Raw genomic sequence first — 27,106 nt, forward strand, 5'->3', positions numbered from 1 at the left:
AAGATCAGGACATTTTTGTTATCAAAGATAGCATGGTGGGGACTTCCCTGGTGGCGCAGTGGTTAAGAATCCACCTGCCAATGCAGGGGACACGGGTTTGATCCGTGGTCCGGGAAGATCCCACATGCCGTGGAGCAACTAAACCCACGCGCCACAGTTACTGAAGCCCGCGCGTCTAGAGCCTGTGCTCTGCAAAGAAGCCACCGCAATAAGAAACCCATGCACCACAACGAAGAGTAGCCCCCTCTCGCTGCAACTAGAGAAAGCCCTCTCGCAGCAACAAAGACCCAGCACAGCCAAAAATAAATAAATTTTAAAAAAAAAGGTAGCATGATGGTGTACTAAGGACATAAAGAAAATAAATCAGAATCAGTCTTTTATAGTTATTTGTTCTCTACCTGTGTTTCATTGTTTTCTTAGAACCTTTTTTCCAACTGATTGTGTAAAATTCAATGTATAAAATACAAAAAGGACATTTAATGTGTCTTTTAAATCAAACATGTGTTCACGTTTTATGTGCCTACAGTTAAAAGCAATACTTTAAATGTATTTTCCAAAAAAAGACAAGCAAACAAATCTCATCAATTACTTCAAGACGTAAGTATATCTGTAACAAATTTTTAAAATTTGAATTAAATATATATACCTACATATCCACTTATAATCTTATTTATTGAGGGGATTAGTAAGCTCTAGAAGAATGCTGTTTTAATTTCTGTCAGAAAAAACAAAGATAAATGCCTGAAATTCTTAAATCCAATTTTTGGAAGAAACTTTGTAGTTTTTCACCCTCTTCAGCATCAATCAATTCATCATCACTGGATTTCACACAAACAGAAGTATTTTCACATTTTAAACTTCATTATCTGCTAATTCAAAGATCTCAAACTCTGAAACTCTCCCCTCTGATCAAAACCTCTTCTCTGCACAACAAAAAGTTTTCTTACTTCTGAACCTACTTTCAAATACATCATGATCAGAGTAAACAATCCTGCAGATTTCCACCTGCAAAGTAGGTATAACTCAAGGCACTATGCCACATTCTTTAAGAGAATCAAATCGTTTTTTAAAAATTTCTTCCAATTAAATTACTAAAACCCTTGTTTTACTCAGTGTTTTCCTGTGTGTGGATAAAAAAGTAATTTAAGCTCTTTTATATGGTCATCTGCATAACCATGTAAACATGTAAGACTGTACACTTATTCATTGAAAATATTTGAGTGCCTGGTATGCGTTGATGTAGTCTCATTTCAAATACATGATCATGTGAGTCAGGTAAGCCACAATACTCTGGGCAATGGTTCTATGTTTCAGGTCCACTCACTCTCCCTTTTCTAACAGATAGTGATTCCACACCCTTCTCTCTGCTGAAACCTCATCACCCTCTACTGTAATCCTCACTCTCAGCTGATGACTTTGTTTCCTACTTCACTTAGAAATTGGAATCAGTCAAAAGAAAACCTCTACATATTCCACTAGCACATCTACCTGCCCAGCAGGTTCTATGTTCCTCCTTCCTACTTATTATCATGGAAAAATGACCCAAGTTTCTACCCAAAACCAATCTCTCAACTTGTACATTTGATCCCAGCCCCTCTCACCTACTCACAAACATTACTGAAACTCTCCTCTATTGAAAAGCATCATTTCTTTATTCTCTACTGGATAATTCACTTCGGCATACAACCATGATGTTACACAGTTACATGATGGTACAACCATCATAAAGAACTTCTTGGCACCTCCATCTCTCTTCCAAATACTCATCCAATTGGCCTGATCTTCTTTATAGCAAAATTCTTCAAAATTGTTGTCTCTAATCTCTGCCTCCAGTTTCTGTGCTCTCATTTTCTCTCAGACCATTCCAAGGACGTGTTTGTCCCAAACACTTCAACAAAACTGCTTTTGTCAAGGTCCCTTCTGACCTCCACATAGCTAAATCCAAAAGTCAATTTCCAGCCCTGATCTGAGCTTACCTATCAGCAGTATTTGACACAATCAATAACTCTCTTTCTCAATACTCTTCATTTGGCTTCCAGAAAACAACACCCTTTTGTGCTTTCCTTCTATATAACATCAGTCCCTCCTTCTCAGTCTTCTGTGAAGGAGCATCCTCTTTTCCACAGTCTCCAGTGTTGGAGTGTCCAGGACTTACTCCTTGGTCCTCTTCTCCATCAGCTTTCACTCCCTAGTGACCTCATCTATTTTGATGGTTTTAAATATCATCTGTATGCTGATTATTCCCAGTTTCACAGTTTTATAACCTCAGCCCAAGGAGTGGCCAAGATGGTGCAGTAGGTAGACTCTGAACTCAACTCCTCCCACAGGCACACCAAAATTATAACCACATACAGAGCAACTATTAATGAGAACAATCTGAAGACTAGCAGAAAATATACACAACTAGAGATATAAAGAAGGAATCACAATGAGATTAATAGGAGGAATGGACACAGTATAGTCAACACCCACACCCATGGGTAGGTGACCCACAAGTGGGAGGATAATCACAGTTGCAGACATTCCCCCCAAAGATCAAAGAGTCTGAGCCCCACATCAAGCTCCCCAGACCACGGGCCCCGCACTGGGAAGATGAGCCCCCCAAAACATCTGACTTTGAAGGCCAGCAGGACTTGTATTCAGGAGAATTGGAGGGCTGTAGGAAAGAGACTTTGCTCTTAAAGGGCGCACACAAACTCTCACATGCCCTGAGACCTAGAGCTGAAGCAGTGGTTTGAAAGGAGCCCAGGTCAGACCTACCAGTTGACCTTGGAGAGCCGCCTGGAAAGGCAAGCTATAAATGGAACTCATCCTGGGGACATGGATGCTGGTGGCAGCCTTTGAGAGTTTGTACTATCACAAGGACACTGGTGCTGGCAAGAGCCATTTTGGAGTACTTCCTCTAGCTTATTAGCCCCAGGACCTGGGCCCACCCACCAGCAGCTGGCAGCCACTGCACTAGGCAGGGCTGGCACCAACCAGGCTGGGGGGCAGTCGTGCCTACGAACACGCTCACAGTAGGTGGCCCCACAACAACAGAAGGGCCCATTCAGCCCTCACAGGGGGCAATCCTAGAGTATATAGCTCTGGTGATAGAGGGGAGTGTGCTTCTGGACCCAATAGGATGTCTCCTACATAAGGCCACTTTTCCAAGACCAGGAAATATATCTGACTTACTGAATACATAGAAATAAAACAGAGAGTCAGACAAAGTGAGGTGGCAGAGGAATATTTTTGAAATGAGGGAACAAGATAAAACCTTAGAAGAAGAGCCAAGTGAAGTAGAGATAAGCAATCAACCCAATAAAGAGTTCAAGGTAATGATTATAAACAATTCAAGTGAAGAATGGATGAACACAGTAAGAATTTCAACAAAGAGGGCTTACCTGGTGGCGCAGTGGTTGAGAGTCCACCTGCCAATGCAGGGCATACGGGTTCGTGCCCCAGTCCGGGAAGATCCCACATGCCATGGAGTGGCTGGGCCCATGAGCCATGGCCGCTGAGCCTGCACGTCCGGAGCCTGTGCTCCTCAATGGGAGAGGCCACAAGAGTGAGAGGCCCACGTACCACAAAAAAAAAAAAAAAAAAAAAGAATTTCAACAAAGAGTTAGAAAATGTAAAAAACTAAACAGAACTGAAGAATACAATAATTGAAACAAAAAATACACTAGGTGGAATCAACAGTAGATTACAGAGGAACGAATCAATGAACTGGAAGACAGAGTAGTGGAACTCAATCAGTGTGGTACACCACATTAACAAACTGAGGAATAAAAATCATATGATCATCTCAGTAGATGTGGAAAAAGCTTTTGACACAATTCAACATCCATTTATGATAAAAAAAACGTTCAACAAAGTGGGTATAGAGGAAACCTACCTCAACATAATAAAGACCATATATGACAAGCCCACAGCCAACATAACAGTAAAAGCTGAAAGCATTTTCTCTAAGATCAGGAGCAAGACAAGGATGCCCATTCTCACCATTTTATTCAACATAACATTGGAAGTCCTAGCCACAACTAATCAGAAAAGACAAAGAAATAAAAGGAATCCAATTTGGAAAGGAAGAAGTAAAACTGTCACTGTTTGCAGTTAAGATGATACTGTATATTGAAAATCCTAAAGATACCATCAAAAAGCTATTAGAACTCATCAATGGATTCTCTAAAGTTGCAGGATACAAAATTAACATAGAGATCTGTTGCATTTCTATACACTAACAATGAACAGAAACAATTTCAGAAAGAGAAATTAAGAAGACAATCCCATTTACAATTGCATCAAAAATAATAAAATACCAAGGAATAAATCTTACCAAGGATGTAAAAGACCTGTACTCAGAAAGCGATATGATATTGATGAAAGAAAGTGAAGATGACACAAACAAATGGAAAAATATATTGTGCTCATGGATTGGAAGATTTAATATTGTTAAAATAACCATATTACCCAAAGCAGTCTACAGATTCAATGCAATTCCTATCAAAATACCAATGGCATTTTTCACAGAATTAGAATAATTTTAAAATTTGTTTGGAAACATAAAAGACCTTGAGTAGCCAAAATAATCTTGAGAAAAAAGAACAAAGCTGGAGGTATTGTGCTCTACAAAGCTACAGTAATCAAAATAGTATGGTAGTAGTGACTCAAAAAAACAAATCCACATCAATCAATGGAACAGAATAGAGAGCCCTGAAATGAACCCACACTTATACGGGCAATTAATCTACAATGAAGGAGGCAAGAATATACAATGGGGAAAAGACAGCCTCTTCAGTAAGTGGTGTTGGGAAAACTGGATAGCCACATGCAAAAGAATCAAGCTGGACTACTTTCTCAAACCACGTACAAGGATAAACTCAAAGTGGATTAAAGACTTAGTGTAACACCTAAAACCATAAATATCCTAGAAGAAAACATAGGTAGTATGCTATTTGACATTGGCCTTAGGCTTATTGTTTTGAATCTGTCTCCTGAGGCAAGGGAAACAAAGGCAAAAGTAAACAAATGGGACTACATCAAATTAAAAAAGTTTTTCACAGTGAAGGAACTATCAACAGAACAAAAAGGCCACCTACTGAATGGGAGAAGATATTTGCAAATTATATATCTGATAAGGGGTTAAAATCCAAAATATACAAAGAACACATACAACTCAACATTAAAAAAACAACACATTTAAAAAATGGTCAGAAGAACTTTAAGACATTTTTCCCACTTAAAAAATGGTCAGAAGAACTTTTTAAAAGACATTTTCCCCAAGAAGACATACAGATAGGCAAAAGACACATGAAAAGATGCTCAACATCACTAATCATCAGGGAAATTCAAATTAAAACCACAAAGGGTTATCACCTCACACGTGTCAGAATAGTTGCTATCAAAAAGACAACAAATAACAAGTGTGGGCAAGGATGTGGAAAAAGGGAACCTTCATAGACTGTTGGTGGGAATGTAAATTGGTGCAGTCACTATGGAAAACAGTATGGAGGTTCCTCAAAAAATTAAAAATAGAACTACACAATCCATCAATTCCACTTCTGGGTATTTTCCAGAGAAAACAAAAACACTAATTAGAAAAGATATATGCACCCCTATGTTTATTTCAGCATTATTTACAATAGCCAAGATACAGAAATAACCGAGGTGCCCAATCAGAGAATGAATAAAGAAGATGTGGTGTATACCTACAACAGAATATGACTCAGTCTAAAAAAATAATGAAATCTTGCCATTTGCAACAACATGGATGGACCTGGAGGGTGTTATACTAAGTGAAATAAGTCAGACAGAGAAAGACAAATACCATACCGTGTGATTTTCACTTACATGTGGAATCTAAGAAAATGAACAAACAAACGTAACAAAACAGGACTCATAAAAATAGAGCAAATAGGCAGTTACCAGAGGGGAGGAAGTTGTGGGAAGAATGAAAGAGGTGAGGGAGATTAAAAGGTACAAACTTTCAGTCACAAAATAACCTAAAATAAAAATAACCTAAAAAGCCCGATGTGATCTGGCCTCGCATCAGCCATCTCTCTGGTTTTAACTCCCATTATATCCTCCTATACTCAAAACACTCAAGAAACAGTGGCCTCCTTTCCATTCCCTGAGTATTCATTCCAGGCATGCCTCTTCCCTGAAATCTTTATCAGACAGCTCCTTCTTTCTAAAATGTGCTTTTATCCCATACATCCACTTGCCTATTCTCTCACCTCTTTCAAGTCTTGGTCAAATGTTTCCATCTCTGACAGGCCTGTCTGGACCACTCTGTGTCATATTGTAACCTGCCCTGTCCCCAGAAACATGCCAGATCCTTCCCACTCTGCTCTTTTTTTTCTTATATACTTATCACCTTTGAACATTCTATATGATTTACTTATTTCTTTTGCTTATTATTATTATTTTTTTGCGATACGCGGGCCTCTCACTGTTGTGGCCTCCCCCGCTGCGGAGCACAGGCTCCGGATGCGCAGGCCCAGCAGCCATGGCTCACGGGCCCAGCCGCTCCGCGGCATGTGGGACCTTCCCGGACCAGGGCACGAACCCATGTCCCCTGCATCGGCAGGCAGACTCTCAACCACTGCGCCACCAGGGAAGCCCTCTTTTGCTTATAATTTATGTTTAGTATTCTTTCACTAAAACACAAGGCTCTAAAGAGGTTTTGTTCACTGACAGTACAGCATTGGATCCAGGCAAGAGGAGTCCTTGCCCTGGTGTCCTCTCCTTGGAGAATCCTACTTCCTCCAGTTGTGACTCAGCCACACCCAAAAGCCTCATTCTAGACCACATTCTAGGTACACATGACCCCTGAATTCCCTGCCTGAAGAGTGTTTGCAGGCCTTTTAAGGGTTCACTGACCTGAAGTCAAACACCACCACCAGGGTGAACAATGCCTAGGCTCTAGTGGTGGCCGAGGGAAGGCTGCTTGCAGTGTATACGGAAGCAGCTTGAATGTTTCAGCTGGAATGTCCACAAATGTGCATGAGGCCACTGACAGTGCAGGAAGGGCCCAGGGGTAGGAAGAAAAAGCAGGGCATATAGAGTGCTCCAGGAGAGGAGACAGCCCTCTTTAGGTCACCATAATCCAACATGGATCTCCAAGACATCCAAGAATTCTCAATTAAAAGCTGTCCTTCCGGGCTTCCCTGGTGGCGCAGTGGTTGAGAGTCCGCCTGCCGATGCAGGGGACACGGGTTCGTGCCCCGGTCCGGGATGATCCCACATGCCGTGGAGCGGCTGGGCCCGTGAGCCATGGCCGCTGAGCCTGCACGTCCGGAGCCTGTGCTCTGCAACGGGAGAGGCTGCAACAGTGAGAGGCCCACGTACCGCCAAAAAAAAAAAAAAAAAAAAAATCTGTCCTTCCCCAGGTGTTTATGAAGAACAAATCATATTGTATTTAATGGCTTCTTAGCTTTATTTATAACTTTTAAATTTAGGCAGATAGTATGTAGGTGTTACAGATTGAACTGTGTCCTCCAAATTTATAAGTCCTAACCACCTGTAACCTCAAAATATGACTTTATTTGGAAATAGGGTCACTGTAGATGTAGTTAGTTAAGATGAGGTCATACTAGAGTAGGGTGGGCTCCTAATCCAATATGACTGGTGTCCTTATGAAAGGAGGAAATTTGGACACAGACCCAAACCTAGAGGGAACACCATATGAAAACATGACATAGAGATTGAAGTGATACATCTATAAGCCAAGGAACACCAGCAAACTACCCAAAGCTAGGAGAGATGAATGGAACAGATTGTCAGATGGAGCTAACCCCTTAATTTCAGACTTTTAGCCTCCAGAACTGTGAGACAAAAAAAATTTCTGTTGTTTATGTCACCCAGTTTGTGGTACTTTGTTTCGGCAGCCCTACCAAACAAATTTAACACTGAATCTTTGTTTTGTTGTTCCAGCCCTGACAACTATCTGGTATGTAGTAGATGCTCAATAAGCCTTTATAAATTAATGCCTGAAGAAATGATTGAATGACACACCGGTGAACAAGAAAAACAAGGCTCCTAGTCTTAACTCTCATTCATATCATGTTTTACAGCTCTTCTAGCCTTTTTATATCTATATTTTATTTGCTTTTTATAAGAAGTCCAATGAGATGGGGAAAGGGGAGATTATTACAGTTTTACAGAGTAGTAACATTCAAATATCTCCTAGCAGCATAAACTTTCCACTCAGATGAATTCTTGAATGGAATGTATATACACACATCTGGGGAGGACGGGAGATTTTTAAGTTAAGCAGATGTGAGGGACTGGAAGCATTGGACAGTTGGTCACCCCATCAATCCCCGCCCCTCCATTCTCATCTTCAAAATCCCTGAGAAACTTCCACAGAAAATTAAGACATCTCAAAAAGCACAGGCTAAAAGAAACTGAGGATCACAGATATGATGTGGCTACTGCTACCAAACAATTAAGGGGTTGTGGTGACAGACTCATTTCTAGCAAATATGGTTGAAGGTCAGGACTTGATTCCCAGAGGAAATGGATTACTGAAGAGCTACCACTATTGACACATTATCAAGGCCCACAGTGAAGATTTAATAGCACATGGGAGAAATTCTAGTGATTAAAGCAATTGCCCAGCAACATTAACTCTCATATTGTAACACGTGTCACAAAAAAGATATATTTTATTTCTTAGCATGGGATCCTGTATGCTGTCAATATATCTTAGATAAACCAATTAAACCTAACTAATGTTTTTTCTTCTAAAAAAAATGTTGGGGCAAGCACAGCATTAACACAGAAGTTTCAGCAGACCAAGAGACACTGCTTAGACTTTAGGCTTTGGTAAGAATGGGCCAGGTGGATTTATTAACCTTGGTTATAATGGCTTAGATTGCACCAACTGACTGTTTTTTATTATTAAAGAGATGTAACATTAAACGTTAGGCATTAATGAGTACAGACCTCATAAGGTTTAGTCCTTAGAACAAAATAAAGATAACCCTTTTAAAATTTTCTTAAATAAGCTTTTTAAGCATTAGGTGATAAAAAAAAATCAGCTGCTTTCTTTAATGGATTTCTCAGCTACATCTCAAAACAACTAGGCCAGAAATCTTAAACAGTGGCTGAATTCAAATTGTGCTACAAGCTCTAGTAAAGTTAAAGCTTAAAATTCTTAACTCCAGAGACATGTATGCTTGCCTACTGTATCAACTTTCTCAAACTGTGCTCATGTTCATGTGTGTGTGTGTGTGTGTGTGTGTCTTATTTTGAAGTGACCTTAGGGTAACAGCAGTGGAGGAAACAAGACCAAACTTGAATTCATGTGTCATGTCCACAGCCTTCAGTTACAGAAACAACACAGTCTCAAGGAGACTCTGCATTGAAAATTAAAGAAAGTATTAGAGTTTGGGGGTCTGAACCATACCCCCAATCATAGAAGGGATGTGGGTTTTATTAATATGTAAATCAAAAAGAATGGGGATTCTTTTTATAAAGAGACTATGCCCTCTTCCTAGGCTGAGGTCAAAATATAACTGACTGAGATTATTAAATGCCTCAAAACTGGGAAAGCAATTTAAAGGTCTGTGCCCATCAGCCTCTGGCTCTGAAATTCTGATTTACCCGAGGAATCAAGAAGGAACTGGAATTTCTTACCATCAGAACAAAAGTAGTAGAAGAAGGAAAATAAAATAAAAGACGTCAAACAGAGTAGTAATGAGAATGATATTTCCTTGAAAGAAATATTGGAAAAAAATCTTACAACATAAAAGAAAAAAACAAAAAAGAAAATAATCTTACAACATAAGCTGAGCAGATATGAAGGGGAAATGAGATGTTAAGAGCCAGGAGAAAGAACTACAAAGTTAAAAAGGTGATGGACTTAAATCCAGTTTCTCTTGAAAAAGGTAACAGAAAAGGGCAATACATTTCAGTTGTTGCTAGTTCAGAAGGGAGGACGGGTACCTAAAAAATCAATCAGATAAAAAGAGGAAAGGCCTTGGAGAGCAGATATAATGACATCCTGGAGAGAACTAAAACTAGAAAAATTTTAAAAGATCCCTCATAAAGCAGTAGCATTTTGTAAGAACAACTGGAACTGGGAAACCATCCCTTAAAAACTGAGACGGAGTGATCAAGTGATTAAGAAAATCTGGTCATATTTGAGAGGGAAACCCAGGAAAACAGGTGTAAAAGACTCCAAGAATTATTATGTAACTTTCAAAGGAACAGAAGTATTGCCAAGGGGGCCTAGGGAAACATATTTGGAAAATCTCTGGAACTGGTACTCTAAGGGAAAATGAAACAAAGAGAGGACTTACTGAAGGGAAATCAGACAGGATGGTTACAGGTCAAGACTTGGTATGGAGCAAATGTTGGTCTGAAAGGAATATTATCTTTTAGGTGGGACTAACCTACTCAAGAGGATCAAGATGGTCAAGGCTTGTTTGAACAAGGGATGTGTAACAAACATAGAATTCACTGACTTCATCTTTCTTAAGACAAAACTTTGAGAGTAGAAAGAAAAACAAATTCCTGGGCCAGAGAGCAAAGGGAAAGGAAAAGTAAAAAAGGCACTCAGGTCCAGGAAACAATGTTATCCTATGTGAGCTATGGAAGTAAAGAGACCAAAAGATGAAGCTGAATAAAAAGTCAGAAATACAGCTCAAATGATCTGAAAAGAATATGGAAACAATAAGAGGGAAAAAAAATACCAAAGCCTAACTTCATGTCATGAGAAAAAAAGACTTTAACTGAAGAAAATACTCTTCAAGACTTAGGAAGTTTTAAAAGTGAGATATGAAAGTGTTTTGAAGATCAGATGGCAAAAATATTAATTATCACCAGAATCTTACTGTTCACACATGTCAACTGCAACTTCAGGTAAGGAATATGCTGCCACTGATCCTCCAAGTAAAACAAATGAAGTGATGGGGGCAAAAAATATTCCCTAGGACACAGGTGCCAACTGGAAGAGCTCTCATTGATCAAGGCTGGACCAAGTTGGGAAAGGAGTATTAGATTATAATTCAAAGTATAAAATAGTTATCCATAAACCCATACTGATATAAATGACTGATTAAATAAATAAATGGGGGCGGGAGGTTTGAATCTACCATGTAGAAGAATTCCAAACAATTTATATAGATACTCTGCCTTCTAGAAGGTAAAACGTAACTACCAACTCTTTAAGTGTGGGCTGCACATAGTGACTTCCTCCCAAAGAGTATGGCATGAAAAGCAGGGAAAACAGAACTTTACAGAGGAGAAACCTGACAAACTCTACTTCAATCAGGTAATAAACGTCCATATCAACAGTGAAAAGTCATGTTGATAGAATGCACCTTTGATAAGATTTATGAAAGTGGCACTTCACCTCTGAGGTCTTCCTTCCAAAAACTTGTAGCCTTGGTCTAATCATGAGAAAAGCATTATTCAAACCCAACTGACAGACATTCTACCAAATACATGACTAGTAGTTCTCAAAACCATCAAGTTCATCACAAACAAAGAATGTGTGAGAAACTGTCATAACCTAGAGCAGCCTCAGTAAATATGACTAGTAAGTGTAATGTGAATTGTAGATGGGACCCAGGAACAGAAAAGTGACATTAGGTAAAAGGTAAGGAAATGTGAATAAAGTATGGACTTCAGTTAATAATAATGTAGTAATACTGGTTCATTCATTGTAATAAAAGTATTATACTAATTGAATATGTTAATAATATTGGTGGAAAATGACATCAGCAAAAATGATGGAGTAGGAAACTCCCTCCAAAGGTCTATCCCTCCACCAAAAACAGCAAATAAACTGGTAAACACTACCATTCAACATTTAAGTCTAATATCCATTAGAGCTAATTTTTGTATATTGTGTAACTTAATCAACTTTTGTTTCCCTGATTGCCTTGGGTCAATAACCGTGTTTCTGTCATTTACTATAGACTTTAGGCAACTCAGTGTTTCTGAGCCTGTTACATTAACAATAAAATGTAGGATTGCTGCAAGGATTTAGGTTATTTTCTATTTGTTTATTTATTTATTTATTTACTAGGCTCTGCCGTGCAGCTTGCTGGATCTTAGCTCCTCGACCCGGTCGGGCCCTCAGCAGTGAAAGTGGGGAGTCCTAACCACTGGACTTCCAGGGAATTCCCTAATTTCTGTTTAATATCAGGCACATGTTAGGCACTGCTAACATTTCAGAGATGGAACTCTCATGTTAGAAAAGGGACTGTCCTGGGAGAAGAATAGGAATAGTGACTGAAAGTGTGAAAGTTAAATTGCATACAAATGGGAAGTAGAAAGAGGGCACTAGCCCCTGAAAATGTGTAGGTTTTTAAGGAATTTAACACCAACTCCCACCACTACCACCATCACCACCACGTGTCCAGCTGGTGTGTAAGAATGCAAGACACGGAGAAGACCAATCTCTCATAAGCTCAAATTCCACTTTAATCTACCCCTTTGGTGTTTTAAATGAAAATTTCTAGTGGCTGGTAAAAAGAGCTTAACTCTGAATACTACAGAGGGCTCAAACTTCATGGCCTAAGAATCCAGAATGCATCATAAGAATGTTTTCTTTGCTGGTACAAGTATTTCCAGAGGGTTATTCCTTTGAAAGAAATGTAATTCAACAAATGTTTATGCACTATCCAAAAATATGGACTTTTAATAACTCCTGAAAAATGGAATCCAGTTCATATATTCTCCCAATAAAATGTTCATTGTTCAAGCCCATAAGGGCTTCACTAAATGTAAGCGATTCCATTTTCTGGATCCTAATCCACAACATGAGCTTTTTGCCATTGTGGCTCCCAAATAACCCCTGAAATTTGCATAAAGGTTTTGAGTGGAACCCCTCGAGGCACTATCTAGGGTGCATGTGTCTGCATCCCTCAAAAACACCATACACGCCCCCCTACCCAAAATTAAAATAAAGACCTCCTTTTTACAGCTACAGGGAGTTTCTCCACTCTTCTTTTCAAAAATAGGGCAACTTTATGTCTCAGCAATCAGCATCAGTGGCCGCCCGTGGTCACCATCCCCCAAACAAAAGTCAGGGTAAGTCTAGATTGTACTCTGCATGTTTTCTATTTGAGGCTCTAAACAACCAGAAGCAGAAAAAAAGTAAAGGTCAAAATTAACAACATAACAAAACTTTCCTGTCACTAATCACTACAAGGTAATGAGAGTAACAAAAGGAAGAGTCCAGGTTTATGTTAATGCCTTCCAGCCAAAGACCACCAGAAACACACACAGTAGGTCGATTCTTCATTGCAATGAGGGAGACACACAAATGAAGAACCATGGGGTGTCTCAGTGAAGGGGTGTTGGAAAGGACTTACTGTTGGATTCAGGCTTGTGTCAGATGATTTGGGAGAGGGTTCAAGGAAGTAGGTGAAGAATCTGACAGTCATTCATGTTTCCTGGGGACTGTTTGGCACTTTTTTGTTTGGACAATATTCATGCTTTTGTCAGATGCTCTGTCATGATTACAGACTGGTTCTGTTTTTCTCCTTACCCATTGTGGTCACAGAGTGGCCTTGTCGGGTACTGATGTGAAACTGTTCAGGTTTGGCAGATGAACACCACGGCCTGACTGTGAGTGTCAGGCCAGCTCTTAGCAACACCAAGGCCTCCCTGAGAGCACAAAGTCACCTCCTAGCTGTCACTTTAATCAGTTGTATGGAAACATAAACCAAGGAATGTAACCTAATCTAGGAGATCATGGATGGCTTCCCTGAGGAACTGACATTTAAACTAAGAGTTTAAAAGTTAAAAGATCTTCTGTTACCACAGCCCAGGGGTTCATTTTAGCTGTTTCTTACGTTTTCTTCTGCTCCTCAACACTATTATTTTTCTACAAGTGAATTAGGAATATTTAAAAAAAGATAGATTTTGTCTTCACAGTTAGTGAGTTGAGTTTGAGTGGTACCTGAAGAAAAATGAGAAAAGGAAATACATCCTTTTTCCTTATTTCAAATCTTATTGGTATAAATGAGAAGTTTTTCCTGCTGCAAGAATTAATGAACTCTTTTGCAAAACTCATGTGATCAAAGTCTTCAAGCCTCATGAAATTCCAGATCTTCAAAAGGCTTTAGGGGTTTAGAGAAGGTTAAATCCTTGGGTTAATGGGTTGAACATCTCACCTGCTATTAGGTTGAACATAGATATTATAAATAAGATCCTTCTGAAATGGGTCACACTTAAAAAAACAACTCATAGGGATCCTACTGATCTAACAAGAACTTGGGAAACTGGGAAGCACACAACCATGTAAGGACAGTCAGCTGATGGGGTGGTGGTTACCTCAGTGCTGCAAACAACCCTTCGTTTACCAATGTATCATTCTGGTGAAGCAGTTCCAACCACCAATGGGAGGCTGCTGCCTTGAATTCCCCATGGGTCTCATCGATGACAACCAAAGCCCAGAAGCAGCTGCTATTTGGGAGCTTGAGGAAGAAACTGGCTATAAGGGTGATGTTGCTGAATGTTCTCCACCTGTACGTATGGATCCAGGTTTGTCAAACTGTACCACACACATCGTGACAGTAACTATCAATGGAGATGATGCTAAGCCAAAGCCAGGAGATGGGGATTTTGCTGAAGTAATTTCCTTACCAAAGAATGACCTGCTGAAGAGACGTGATGCTCTGGTAGCTGATGAACATCTGACAGTGGACACCAGAGTCTATTCGTACCCTCTGGCACTGAAACATTCAAACACGAAGCCGTTTGAAGGGCCCTTCCTGAAGTTTTAAGGGCAAAGGACAGTGGCCACGTTTTTGTAAACAGAACCACCAGACCTCCTTCACTAAGAGTTTGTATTCAGCTTAGTTTTAATGTAGATTTGAAATTAGCTTTTTCATAAAATAAAAGCAATATAAATAAATTAATAAGTAAAGATCCTCCTGTAATCTGGCAAAATAGAAGCAGGCCTCTGAGAACTGGCTGTGCGTCCCTCCTGGGGAGACTGTACCCTAACCTTAAATCCAGAGAGCCCGTGAGTGAGGATCTGAATGACTATGCACTGAGTAATCTGGGACATCTGACTCCTTATGGGTTGGATATTTGAATTCCCAGTGGCATTTTTATTTCAAATATTTAGTTCTGAGGCTAAACCATGATAATAGTAAAACAGGGTAGATGTGATTTTTTTTGTATATTTTTTCGGCCATCAACTGATAATGCATTAGTAAACATCTCAAACAAAGAATCGTTTTTGTTATTTTAGTTATAAATTCAGATTTAATTTCAACAAATACCTAAGAGGGCCCCCTAATTTGTCAAAAATTGTACTGGTGATTTCATCTCACTACCATGCAACAATGTGATAGAACAAGTATTAGTATCCCTGGTTTTTTGAAAAACAGTTAATAATGAACCATATTCTTCTACATATGACATTTAGTAAAGCAAAGTCCTACTGATGGTGAGAAGCCCAGCATATGCAACAGCACAGGAATCTCATCTCTGACCAAGAGGCAACCTTCAATGTGCATTTAGTGCAGATTCAGAAACACTGAAAATTCATTCAGAGATCCAAGCATGTAAGTCCCCATAGTAGATCTTTTTTATAGGTACGGAGTCTGGAGGCAGTTTGAATGCAAATCAAAATCATATGCACTCATAAGAATGTCTGTATAATTACAGGGTACCCAATCCAGTGCATAGCATCTGAGAACTAGTCTGAGAATGCAGAGGCTAATTGCTCTCCAGGATTCAAAAGGGCACCAAGCACCTGGGAATCTAATTCCTTCTTACTACCATATGTAGTAGTGGGTGTCTAGAAATTAAAACACTCCTAGATTTCATACTTCTTTTATACTGCCAAATACTTGCCAACCTATCTTATACAATCAGACATATTTTAGCATCTTGTAAATTCTACTAATTAAACATGATACAAGCAACTTGAAAGAGCAGCCTCAGCAACAGAGGGGCAGGAGAAATTGGCTGACGAGAATGCCATACTGTCGGGACCCTCTGAAGTTTCTGTTTTGTTTCCACTGTTCTATTTTGCATATTTAAAAGTGCACTGGCTCAATATCTCAAAATAATTATTTTGCTTTATGTTAGAAAAAAAGGAGAAAGATATGGACACCCATTCTGGCTGTTTTATTGTGATGTACAGCTAATGCTGTGTCTGGCACCATTAGCTGCTATCTGACATACCAAACATAGATAAACAGGGAAGCAGCCTCAAGACTCTCACCAATTTTGGAAAACAGAGGAACACGACGGTAACCTGCAAAAAGAATCACATTTGATTAGAACAATAAAAATAAATTCATCAACAGTGGCCCCAGTAGTGCTCCTGAGAAGTAATACAGTAAGCACATATAAAAGCTAGGACTATGTAGTTATATTCCATCCCATATATTAATTTTCCCCCAAAATAAAATATTTGAAGTTTCTATCCCGACTTCCTACTAAACACCACACAGCTCACACTTCTCCTCCCTCAAAGTGCAGCGTCTCCAAAATTAGCCACCACCCTTCTGCTTCAGAAAGACTGTTCCCTAGGTACATCTCAGATGGTGGTAGAAAAGTAAAAAATAAGGATAGAATTGGGAGCACAGTGTAAGTCACCCCTGAAAGGTAACTGCAAGGCAGCCCTGGAAAGAATCAAGAAAAGAGAGTCTTGGGCTCCCAGTATCTCCTCAGGTGGGAAGAAGGACTCACTGCTTCTCCCTTCTGTGCAGTTCCCATCCTTCATTCCTTCACGGTAGCCATGCCTACTCTTAACTGAAACAAGAGAGCTATGTCCATGTAGAGAAATTCTCATACAAGCCAAGTTTGTCTAATTAGTCTTCCTAGAAATCCCACTCCCCAACCCCACCTTCTGTATCAGAACACATTTCTGTAATTCCACTGGGAGAAAGTATGTGTCAATACATAAATTTTCCTTTACATCTGACTGTCATGGAGAGAGTTATTTGGTATATAAAAGCGTGTCTTTGGTAAACTCCAATTATATATAAACATTAGCACAGTCATCTTACTTTTAGGAATATTACCTTTGTTCATGCATAGAACTGGTAGAGTATACTGCCCAAGAAATTCATTTCCAGCTACTAAACTTTGATTTTCAACAACAAAACGTATCAATGCCAATTCTGGCACCTGAATAATAAATGTGAATGCTTCATTCCATCTTGGACTAAAAGCTGAAATATAAAGAAAGAGATACAACCAAAAAAAAAAATTAAACACCACCCCTAGACAAAAATGCATAATATCTGTTCTCTAAAATTCTTATTTTCAACACTTTTAATAGTAATAATAAAAGCTTTGGGTTTAAAGCACTTAAATTTTTAATGAACCCAATGAGAAAGGAATAATAATGACAATAATAACACTTATTAAGTGTCTACAATTTCTGGGCAATATTCTGAAAAATTTAAGCAGATAATCTCATTTAATCCTCACAAAAACCCTATCAGGATTATTTCTATCCACATTTACAGATGAGAAAACTGAGCCACAAAGATGTTACATAAGCTCCGAAGGGTTTCACATAAATAGCCATGAAGTGCTCGGGCAGGAAGTCAAACAAATGGAGTCTGATTTCAGAACGGAAACATTTCACTAACACAATATGACTGTTGTGTTCCAGCATTTTATTAACAAAGAAACTGAGACATGAGGAAGTTAAACAACATCATTTTTCTATATCAGGTCCTATTATGAGAAGAGCTCTATAGACAGTTGTTGGAATGAGAGCTCACTAATGTTTGCTCTCAAGTCAGCTCCTGATCCTTCTTTTGACTAACTGCTCATTTTAAAATCCAAAGTCAAGGAGGAGCTTCAAGATGGCGGGAAGAGTAAGACTAGAGATCACCTTCCTCCCCACAAATATATCAGAAATACATCTACATGTGGAAACAACCCATACAGATCACCTACTGAATGCTGGCAGAAGACCTCAGACTTCCCAAAAGGGAACAGACACCCTCAGGCGACCTACATGTAAAGGCAGGGCCAAATCCAAAGCTGAACCCCAGGAGCTGTGCGAACAAAGAAGAGAAAGGGAAATCTCTCCCAGCAGCCTCAGGAGCAGCAGATTAAATCTGCACAATCAACTTGATGTACCCTGCATCTGTGCAATACATGAATAGACAATAAATCATTCCAAATTGAGGTGCTGGACTTTGGGAGCAATGATATATATATATTTTTTTTCTTTTTCTCTTTCTGTGAGTGTGTATGTGTATGCTTCTGTGTGTGATTTTGTCTGTATAGCTTTGCTTTTACCATTTGTCCTAGGGTTCTGTCTGTCCTTTTTTTTTTTTTTTTTTTAGTACAGTTTTTAGCACTTGTTATCACTGGCGGATTTGATTTTTGGTTTGGTGGCTGTCTTTTTTTCTTTCTTTCTTTTTAATTACTTTTTAAATTTTTTAAATAATTATTTTTTATTGTAATAACCTTATTTTATTTTATTTTTCTTTCTTTCTTCTTTTCTTAACTTCTTTCTTTCTTTCTTTCTTTCTTTTTCCCTTTTATTCTGAGCCATGTGGTGGACAGGGTTGGTGCTCTGGCAGGGTGTCAGGCCTGTGCCTCTGAGGTCGGAGAGCCAGGGTCAGGACACTGGTCCACCAGAGACCTCCCAGCTCCACGTAATATTAAGCAGCAAAAATCTCCCAGGATCTCCATCTCAACGTCAAGACTCAGCTGCACTCAACGACCAGCAAGCTACAGTGCTGGACACCCTACGCCAAACTACTAGCAAGAAAGAAACACAACCCCACACATTAGCAGAGAGGCTGCCTAAAATCACGATAAGTTCACAGACACCCCAAAACACACCACCGGACATGGTCCTGCCCACCAGAAAGACAAGATCCAGCCTCATCCAGCAGAACACAGGCAACAGTCCCCTCAACTGGGAAGCATACACAACCCACTGAACCAACCTTACCGACTGGCAGACACCAAAAACAATGGAAACTACGAACCTGCAGGGCTTCCCTGGTGGTGTAGTGGTTGAGAGTCTGCCTGCCGAGGCAGGGGACGCGGGTTCGTGCCCCGGTCCAGGAGGATCCCACGTGTCGCGGAGCGGCTGGGCCCGTGAGCCATGGCCGCTGGGCCTGCGCGTCCGGAGCCTGTGCTCTGCGGCGGGAGAGGCCACAACAGTGACAGGCCCGTGTACCGCAAAAAAAAAAAAAACAGTGGAAAAAACTACTGCAGAGCAGAATAAAGAAAAAAGAATGAAAAGAATTGAGGACAATCTCAGAGTCCTCTGGGACAACCTTAAACACACCAACATTCAAATTATAGGGGTCCCAGAAGAAGAAGAGAAAATGAAAGGGACTGAGAAAATATTTGAAGAGATTATATTTGAAAACTTCCCTAATATGGGAAAGGAGATAATCAAGTCCAGGAAGCTCAGAGAGTCCCATACAGGGTAAATCCAAGGAGAAACACGCCAAGACACATATTAATCAAACTATCACAAATTACAAAGAAAAAATATTAAAAGCAGCAAGGGAAAAAAAACAAAAACATACAAGGGAATCCCAATAAGGTTAACAGCTGATCTTTCAGCAGAAACTCTGCAAGCCAGAAGGGAGTGGCAGGACATGCGATGAAAGTGATGAAAGGGAAAAACCTACAACCAAGATTACTCTACCCAGCAGGACCTCATTCAGATTCGATGGACAAATTAAAAACTTTAGAGACAAGCAAAAGCTAAGAGAATTCAGCACCACCAAACCAGCTTTACAACAAATGCTAATGGAACTTCTCTAGTCAGGAAACACAGGAGAAAGAAAAGGCCTACAATGGTAATAGGACATTCATATCGATAATTACCTTAAATGTAAATGGATTAAATGCTCCAACCAAAAGACACAGACTGGCTAAACGGATACAAAAACAAGACCTGTACATACGTTATCTACAAGAGACCCACTTCAGACCTAGGGACACATACAGACTGAAAGTGAGGGGACAGAAAAAGATATTCCATGCAAAAGGAAATCAAAAGAAAGCTGGAGTAGCAATTCTCATATCAGAAAAAATAGACTTTAAAATAAAGACTGTTATAAGAGACAAAGAAGGACACTACATAATGATCAAGGGATGAATGCAAGAAGAAGATATAACAATTGTAAATATCTATGCACCCAACAAAGGAGCACCTCAATATATAAGGAAAATACTAACAGCCATAAAAGGGGAAATCGACAGTAACACGGTCATACTAGGGGACTTTAGCATCCCCACTTTCACCAATGGACAGATCATCCAAAATGAAAATAAATAAGGAAACATAAGCTTTAAATGATACATTAAACAAGATGGACTTAATTGATATTTATAGGACATTCCATCCAAAAACAACAGAATACACTTTCTTCTCAAGTGCTCATGGGACATTCTCCAGGATAGATCATACCTTGGGTCACAAATCAAGCCTTGGTAAATTTAAGAAAACTGAAATCATATCAAGTATCTTTTCCAACCACAACACTATGAGACTAGACATCAATTACAGAAAAAAATCTATAAAAAATACAAACAGATGGATCCTAAACAATACACTACTTAATAACCAAGAGATTGTTGAAGAAATCAAAGAGGAAATCAAAAAACACCTAGAAACAAATGACAACGAAAACACGATGACCTAAAACCTATGGGATGCAGCAAAAGCAGTTCTAAGAGGGAAGTTTATAGCAATACAATTCTACCTCAAGAAACAAGAAACATCTCAGATAAACAACCTAACCTTACACCTAAAGCAATTAGAGAAAGAAGAACAAAAACACCACAGAGTTAGCAGAAGGAAAGAAATCATGAAGACCAGGTCAGAAGGAAATGAAAAAGGAATGAAGGAAACAATAGCAAAGATCAAAAAAACTAAAAGCTGCTTCCTTGAGAAGATAAACAAAATGATAAACCATTAGCCAGACTCAAGAAAAAAAGGGAGAAGACTCAAATCAATAGATCTAGGCATGAAAAAGGAGAAGTAACAACTGACACTGCAGAAATACAAAGGATCATGAGAGATTACTAGAAACAACTGTATGCCAAAACAATGGACAACCTGGAAGAAGTGGACAAATTCTTAGAGAAGCACAACCTTCCAAGACTGAACCAGGAAGAAATAGAAAATATGAGCAGACTGATCACAAGCACTGAAACTGTAACTGTGATTAAAAATCTTCCAACAAACAAAAGCCCAGGACCAGAAGGCTTCACAGGCGAATTCTATCAAACATTTAGAGAAGAGCTACAACCTATCCTCCTCAAACTCTTCCAAAATATACCAGAGGGAGGAACACTCCTGAACTCATTCTATGAGGCCACCATCACCCTGATAACAAAACCAGACAAAGATGCCACAAAGAAGGAAAACTACAGGCCAATATCACCGATAACATAGATGCAAAAATCTTCAACAAAATACTAGCAAACAGAATCCAACAACACATTAAAAGGATCATACACCATGATCAAGTGAGGTTTACCCCAGAAATGCAAGGACTCTTCAATATACACAAATCAATCAATGTGATACACCATATTGACAAATTGAAGAGTAAAAACCACATGATCATATCCATAGATGCAGAAAAAGCTTTCAACAAAATTCAACACCCATTTATGATAAAAACCCTGCAGAAAGTAGGCATAGAGGGAACTTACCTCAGTATAATAAAGGCCATATATGACAAACCCACAGCCAACATAGTCCTCAGTGGAGAAAAACTGAAACCATTTCCACTAAGATCAGGAACAAGACCAGTTTGCCCACTCTCACCACTTTTATTTAACATTGTTTTGGAAGTTTTAGCCACAGCAATCAGAGAAGAAAAAGAAATAAAAGGAATCCATTTCGGAAAAGAAGAAGTAAAGCTGCCACTGTTTGCAGATGACATGATACTATATATAGAGAATCCTAAAGATGCTTCCAGAAAACTACTAGAGCTAATCAATGAATTTGGTAAAGTAGCAGGATACAAAATTAATGCACAGAAATCTCTTGCATTCCTATACACTAATGATGAAAAATCTGAACGTGAAATTAAGGAAACACTCCCATTTACCACTGCAACAAAAAGAATAAAATATCTAGGAATAAACCTACCTAAGGAGACAAAAGACCTGTATGCCAAAAACTATAAAACACTGATGAGAGAAATTAAAGATGATACAAACAGATGAAGAGATATATCATGTTCTTGGATTGGAAGAATCAACATTGTGAGAATGACTATACTACCCAAAGTAATCTACTGATTCAGTGCCATCCCTATCAAACTACCAATGTCATTTTTCACAGAACTAAAACAAAAAATTTCACAATTTGTATGGAAACACAAAAGAATCCGAATAGCAAAAGCAATCTTGATAAAGAACAATGGAGCTGGAGGAATCAGGCTCCCTGACTTCAGACTATACTACAAAGCTGCAGTAATCAAGACAGTATGGTACTGGCACAAAAACAGAAATATAGATCAATGAAATAGGATCAAAAGCCCAGAGATAAACCCACGCCATATGGTCCCCTTATTTTTGATAAAGGAGACAAGAATATACAAAGCAGAAAACACAGCATCTTCAATAAGTGCTGCTGGGAAAACTGGACAGCTACATGTAAAAGAATGAAATTAGAACCCTCCCTAACACCATATACAAAAATAAACTCAAAATGGATTAAAGACCTAAATGTAAGGCCAGACACTCTAAAACTCTTAGAGGAAAACACAGGAAGAACACTCTATGAATTAAATCACAGCAAGATCCCTTTTGACCCACCTCCTAGAGAAATGGAAATAAAAACAAAAATAAACAAATGGGACCTAATGAAACTTAAAAGCTTTTGCACAGTGAAGGAAACCATATACAAGATGAAAAGACAACCTTCAGAATGGAAGAAAATATTTGCATTGAGCAACTGACAAAGGATTAATCTCCAAAAATTACCAGCAGCTCATTCAATTTCATATCAAAAAAAAAATAAACAACCCAATCCAAACATGGGCAGAAGACCTCAATAGACATTTCTCCAAAGAAGACATACAGATTGCCAACAAACACATGAAAGAATGCTCAACATCACTAATCATTAGGGAAATGCAAATCAAAACTACAATGAGGTATCACCTCACACCAGTCAGAATGGCCATCATCAAAAAATCTAGAAACAATAAATGCTGGAGAGGGTGTGGAGAAAAGGGAACCCTCATACACTGTTGGTGGGAATGTAAATTGATACAGCCACTATAGAGAACAGTATGGAGGTTCCTTAAAAAACTACAAATAGAACTACCATATGACCCAGCAATCCCACTACTGGGCATATACCCTGAGAAAACCATAATTCAAAAAGAGTCATGTACCACAACGTTCACTGCAGCTCTATTTACAATAGCCAGGACATGGAAGCAACCTAAGTGTCCATCTACAGATGAATGGATAAAGAAGATGTGGCACATATATACAATGGAATATTACTCAGCCATGAAAAGAAACGAAACTGATTTATTTGTAGTGAGGTGGATGGACTTAGAGTCTGTCATAAAGAGTGAAGTAAGTCAGAAAGAGAAAAACAAATACCGTATGCTAACATATATATATGAATCTAAAAAAAAAAAAGGTGGTCATGAAGAACTAGTGGCAGGACAGGAATAAAGACGCAGACCTACTAGAGAATGGACTTGAGGACAGGGGGAGGGGGAAGGGTAAGTTGGGAGAAAATGAGAGAGTGGCATTGACAAATGTACACTACCAAATGTAAAACCGATAGCTAGTGGGAAGCAGCCGCATAGCACAGGGCGATCAGCTCGGTGCTTTGTGACCACCTAGACAGGTGGGATATGAAGGGTGGGAGGGAGGGAGATGCAAGAGGAAGAGATATGGGGATATATGTGTATGTATAGCTGATTCACTTTGTTTTAAACAGAAACTAACACACACACATACACACACACACACACACACACACACACACCAATAAACAGAAGCTTATTGCCCCTGTGTGATGGACTGTATGAGTGCTATGGAATGAATGTTTTTGCCCCCTCATTCAGATGCTGAAGTCCTTATCCCCAACGTGATGCTATTTTGAGGTGGGGTCTCGGGGAATTAATTGGGTCATGAGGTTGGAGCCCCCAAGAATGGGATTAATGCCCTCATAAGGAGAGACACAAGAGAAATAATCTGGCTCTGCCATGTTAGGAGGATACGGCGAGAAAACAGCTGCGTACAAACCAGGAAGAGGACCCTCACCAGAATGTGACCATGGATTTCTAACCTCTAGAACTGTGAGAAAATAAATTCCTATGTTTTAAGCCAACCAGTCTGTTTTTGTTGCTGCTGACACAGCCTGAACTAAGACATTGAGTAAGCATGAGTTAGAACTAAATTTGTGTTATCTTTGTATGGGTTGTTTGATCTAACCCAACCCGTCTGATGTAATCTCCCCATAAACTTGAATTACTTCTATTCAATTTCAACTCATTGAGCTTCATCAAAACAACATGATGAGGACACGGAGAAGGGGAAGGGTAAGCTGGGACAAAGTGAGAGAGTGGCGTGGGCATATATACACAACCAAATGTAAAATCGATAGTTAGTGGGAAGGCACATAGCACAGGGAGATCAGCTCGGTGCTTTGTGACCACCTAGAGGGGCAGGATAGGGAGGGTGGGAGGGAGGGAGACCCAAGAGGGAAGAGATATGGGGATGTATGTATACATACAGCTGATTCACTGTGTTATAAAGCAGAAACTAACACACCATTGTAAAGCAATTATACTCCAATAAAGATGTTAAAAAAAATACAAAGTTGATGAGTAATTTATGTCCTTAGCAAAATAGATTATCCCAAACACTCTCTTGCCAAACAAGAAATCCAAATTGTATCACAATGTGACCCAAATCAGAGAAAAATTAAGCATAATTGAATGGAATCAAGAAATTCACATCCAGATCAAATATACACTCTTATTTAATAAAAACTCAAAAGTTCAGAGAAAAATAATGTATTATTTTTCATTGTACAAAAGCAATGCTACACCTACTACTTCAATAGATCTGTCCTTTGAGTTACATTTCAAGAAGTATTGAAGCATTTATGACTAATTATACCATATCTATGTTTTCTATGGTGCATCTGTAGTCACAAGTGCACATTTACTAGGAAGTAATCCAGAATGCAGTCTATGCCCGTAAAAATATTAAACAAATTGACTCACACTGAAATAATAACCATCTTACCTTGCCCTAAGAAAAGAAATAATTCAATGGAGCATAGGGACAGGTTTAAGAGTCAGTTCTTTTTTTTTTTGCGGTACGTGGGCCTCTCACTGCTGTGGCCTCTCCCGTTGCGGAGCACAGGCTCCAGACGCGCAGGCTCAGCAGCCATGGCTCACGGGCCCAGCCGCTCTGCGGCATGTGGGATCTTCCCGGACCGGGGAACGAACCCGCGTCCCCTGCATCGGCAGGCGGACTCTCAACCAGTGCGCCACCAGGGAAGCCTGAGAGTCAGTTCTTTATAGACACTGAAAAATGACTGCACGAAATTCTTATACTAATTTATTCTTCCTCCTCCAACCCTCCTTCACCATACTCTCTTTCACTCTTTCATACATACACACACACACACACACAATCATATATAGATATATATACGAAAGTCCTTTTAGTGTCAAAATAAAATAAATAAAAAATAAACCAGAATACCAAATTTGCTTAGTTACAAATATAGTTAAAAATCGTTTCCCCACCTTACCCAAATGTGATCGTTTTCCTCCCAGACTCTCATGTCTTTCATTACCCTAGTAGCTAAGTGATCTCAGAATCCCTCCTGTCCGGTTATCTACACCTTTAGTCTTGCTAGTCTTCCTCACATGCATCCTCCACTCCTTTTCTGATGCCACAGCCCTTGTTTAGGACCTGACTTCTACATGCTCTAACTGTGAGATCACATCTAACTCTATTCTGTATTTCTCATCTCTCTCTCATACACTTCGTCCTTTCTACTCTGCAGAAATGATCTCTGGAACGCTCAACTCTCTTAGTGTTTTATATCCCTGTTTAAAAGTTTTAATTTTATTCATTTTATACAGAAAAAAAAGTTTCTACTACCTTATCATGGCTTTCACTATTTTCCATGACCATACCCAAGGTAAATTTCTCATTTTATCTCACACTAATCTTTCTTAAGTACACTGCATTTGAACTTCTTTACTTCTTTACTTTTCCCTAACATGTTTTAATGTTTTCTCCATGTTTTAGCACTCATATTATTACTTTTGCCTTGAATTTCCTTATCCTTGGGAATTCCCTGGCAGCCCAGTGGCTAGGATTTGGCTCTTTCACTGCCATGGCCCAGGTTCAATCCCTGATCAGGGAACTAAGATCATGCAAGCCTCTCAGCATGGCCAGAAAAAAAAAGAAAAAGAAAAAAAGTTCCTTTATCCTCAATCTCTATCAAAAATTCTACTCATTTGCCAAGAACCATCTCAAAATTTGCCCCTTCCATACAATTCTTTGTACTTTCTTTAAAGCACTAATGACTTGTTCATAACAGTTTTACTTATATCTCATATTCCACACTGAACTGTAAACTATCTACAATAGAATTAGTTGGGACATACATAAGAATGCAGTTAATAAACAGAGATTCGAAGTTTTTTTGATACTTAGAACCAGGCTTTTAATATAATGGGCCCAGTAATGTCTAATGAACCAAACTGAATTTCTGTAGGGTTATTCTCATAAAACCCAGGGATGCAATCAAATTTCTAACGGGAGCTAGAATCATAGTATTATATAAGGGGTGCATTGAATAAATTAATGTTCTGTGCATTTTGTCATGAAGATTCAATTAAGAGGATGGAGAAAACAAGGGATAGGTTACTAGAAGCTTCCTGATAGCAGTTACCGTTTCTTGACACTGCCATTTCAACTCTAAGGGGTGCCAAATAAGGCAGGAAGTCATCACTAATATCCCTTCCCACTGATAACATAGGATGAGGTAGCAAAACTTCCCCAACCTTTTTTCATGCCCTTTGCACTAGGGGCCATGCTGGAGGAATATTCTGGATTTGGGAGGAGTTGAACATTGAACATTTTGCAGGGGGGGTACTATCACCAAAGAAGAAGAAGACTACTAAGATGG

General features: G+C 39.2%; 2 protein-coding genes across 2 annotated transcripts in view; one reads left to right on the forward strand and one right to left on the reverse strand.

The window, feature by feature from the left end:
- Positions 1-14,345: 14,345 nt before the first annotated feature.
- LOC308625283 (ADP-sugar pyrophosphatase-like) lies at positions 14,346-14,732 on the forward strand (the record flags this gene model as incomplete). The annotated part of the gene is made up of 1 exon (XM_081249298.1): positions 14,346-14,732. The coding sequence occupies one exon, from the start codon at positions 14,346-14,348 to the stop codon at positions 14,730-14,732; it is 387 nt and encodes a 128-aa protein (XP_081105424.1).
- A 1,401-nt stretch (positions 14,733-16,133) lies between these two features.
- PLCZ1 (phospholipase C zeta 1) overlaps positions 16,134-27,106 on the reverse strand; it is a gene marked incomplete at both ends in the record, with an annotated part of 47,810 nt that continues 36,837 nt past the window's right edge. The window contains 2 exons of the mRNA XM_081249196.1: positions 16,134-16,219; positions 16,992-17,141. Coding sequence (XP_081105322.1) covers positions 16,134-16,219; positions 16,992-17,141 — 236 coding nt within the window. The remainder of the gene's footprint in view (positions 16,220-16,991; positions 17,142-27,106) is intronic.

The sequence above is a fragment of the Mesoplodon bidens genome, assembly GCF_964165515.1.
Source record: "Mesoplodon bidens genome assembly, chromosome: 11".
NCBI classification, from domain to species: domain Eukaryota; kingdom Metazoa; phylum Chordata; class Mammalia; order Artiodactyla; family Ziphiidae; genus Mesoplodon; species Mesoplodon bidens.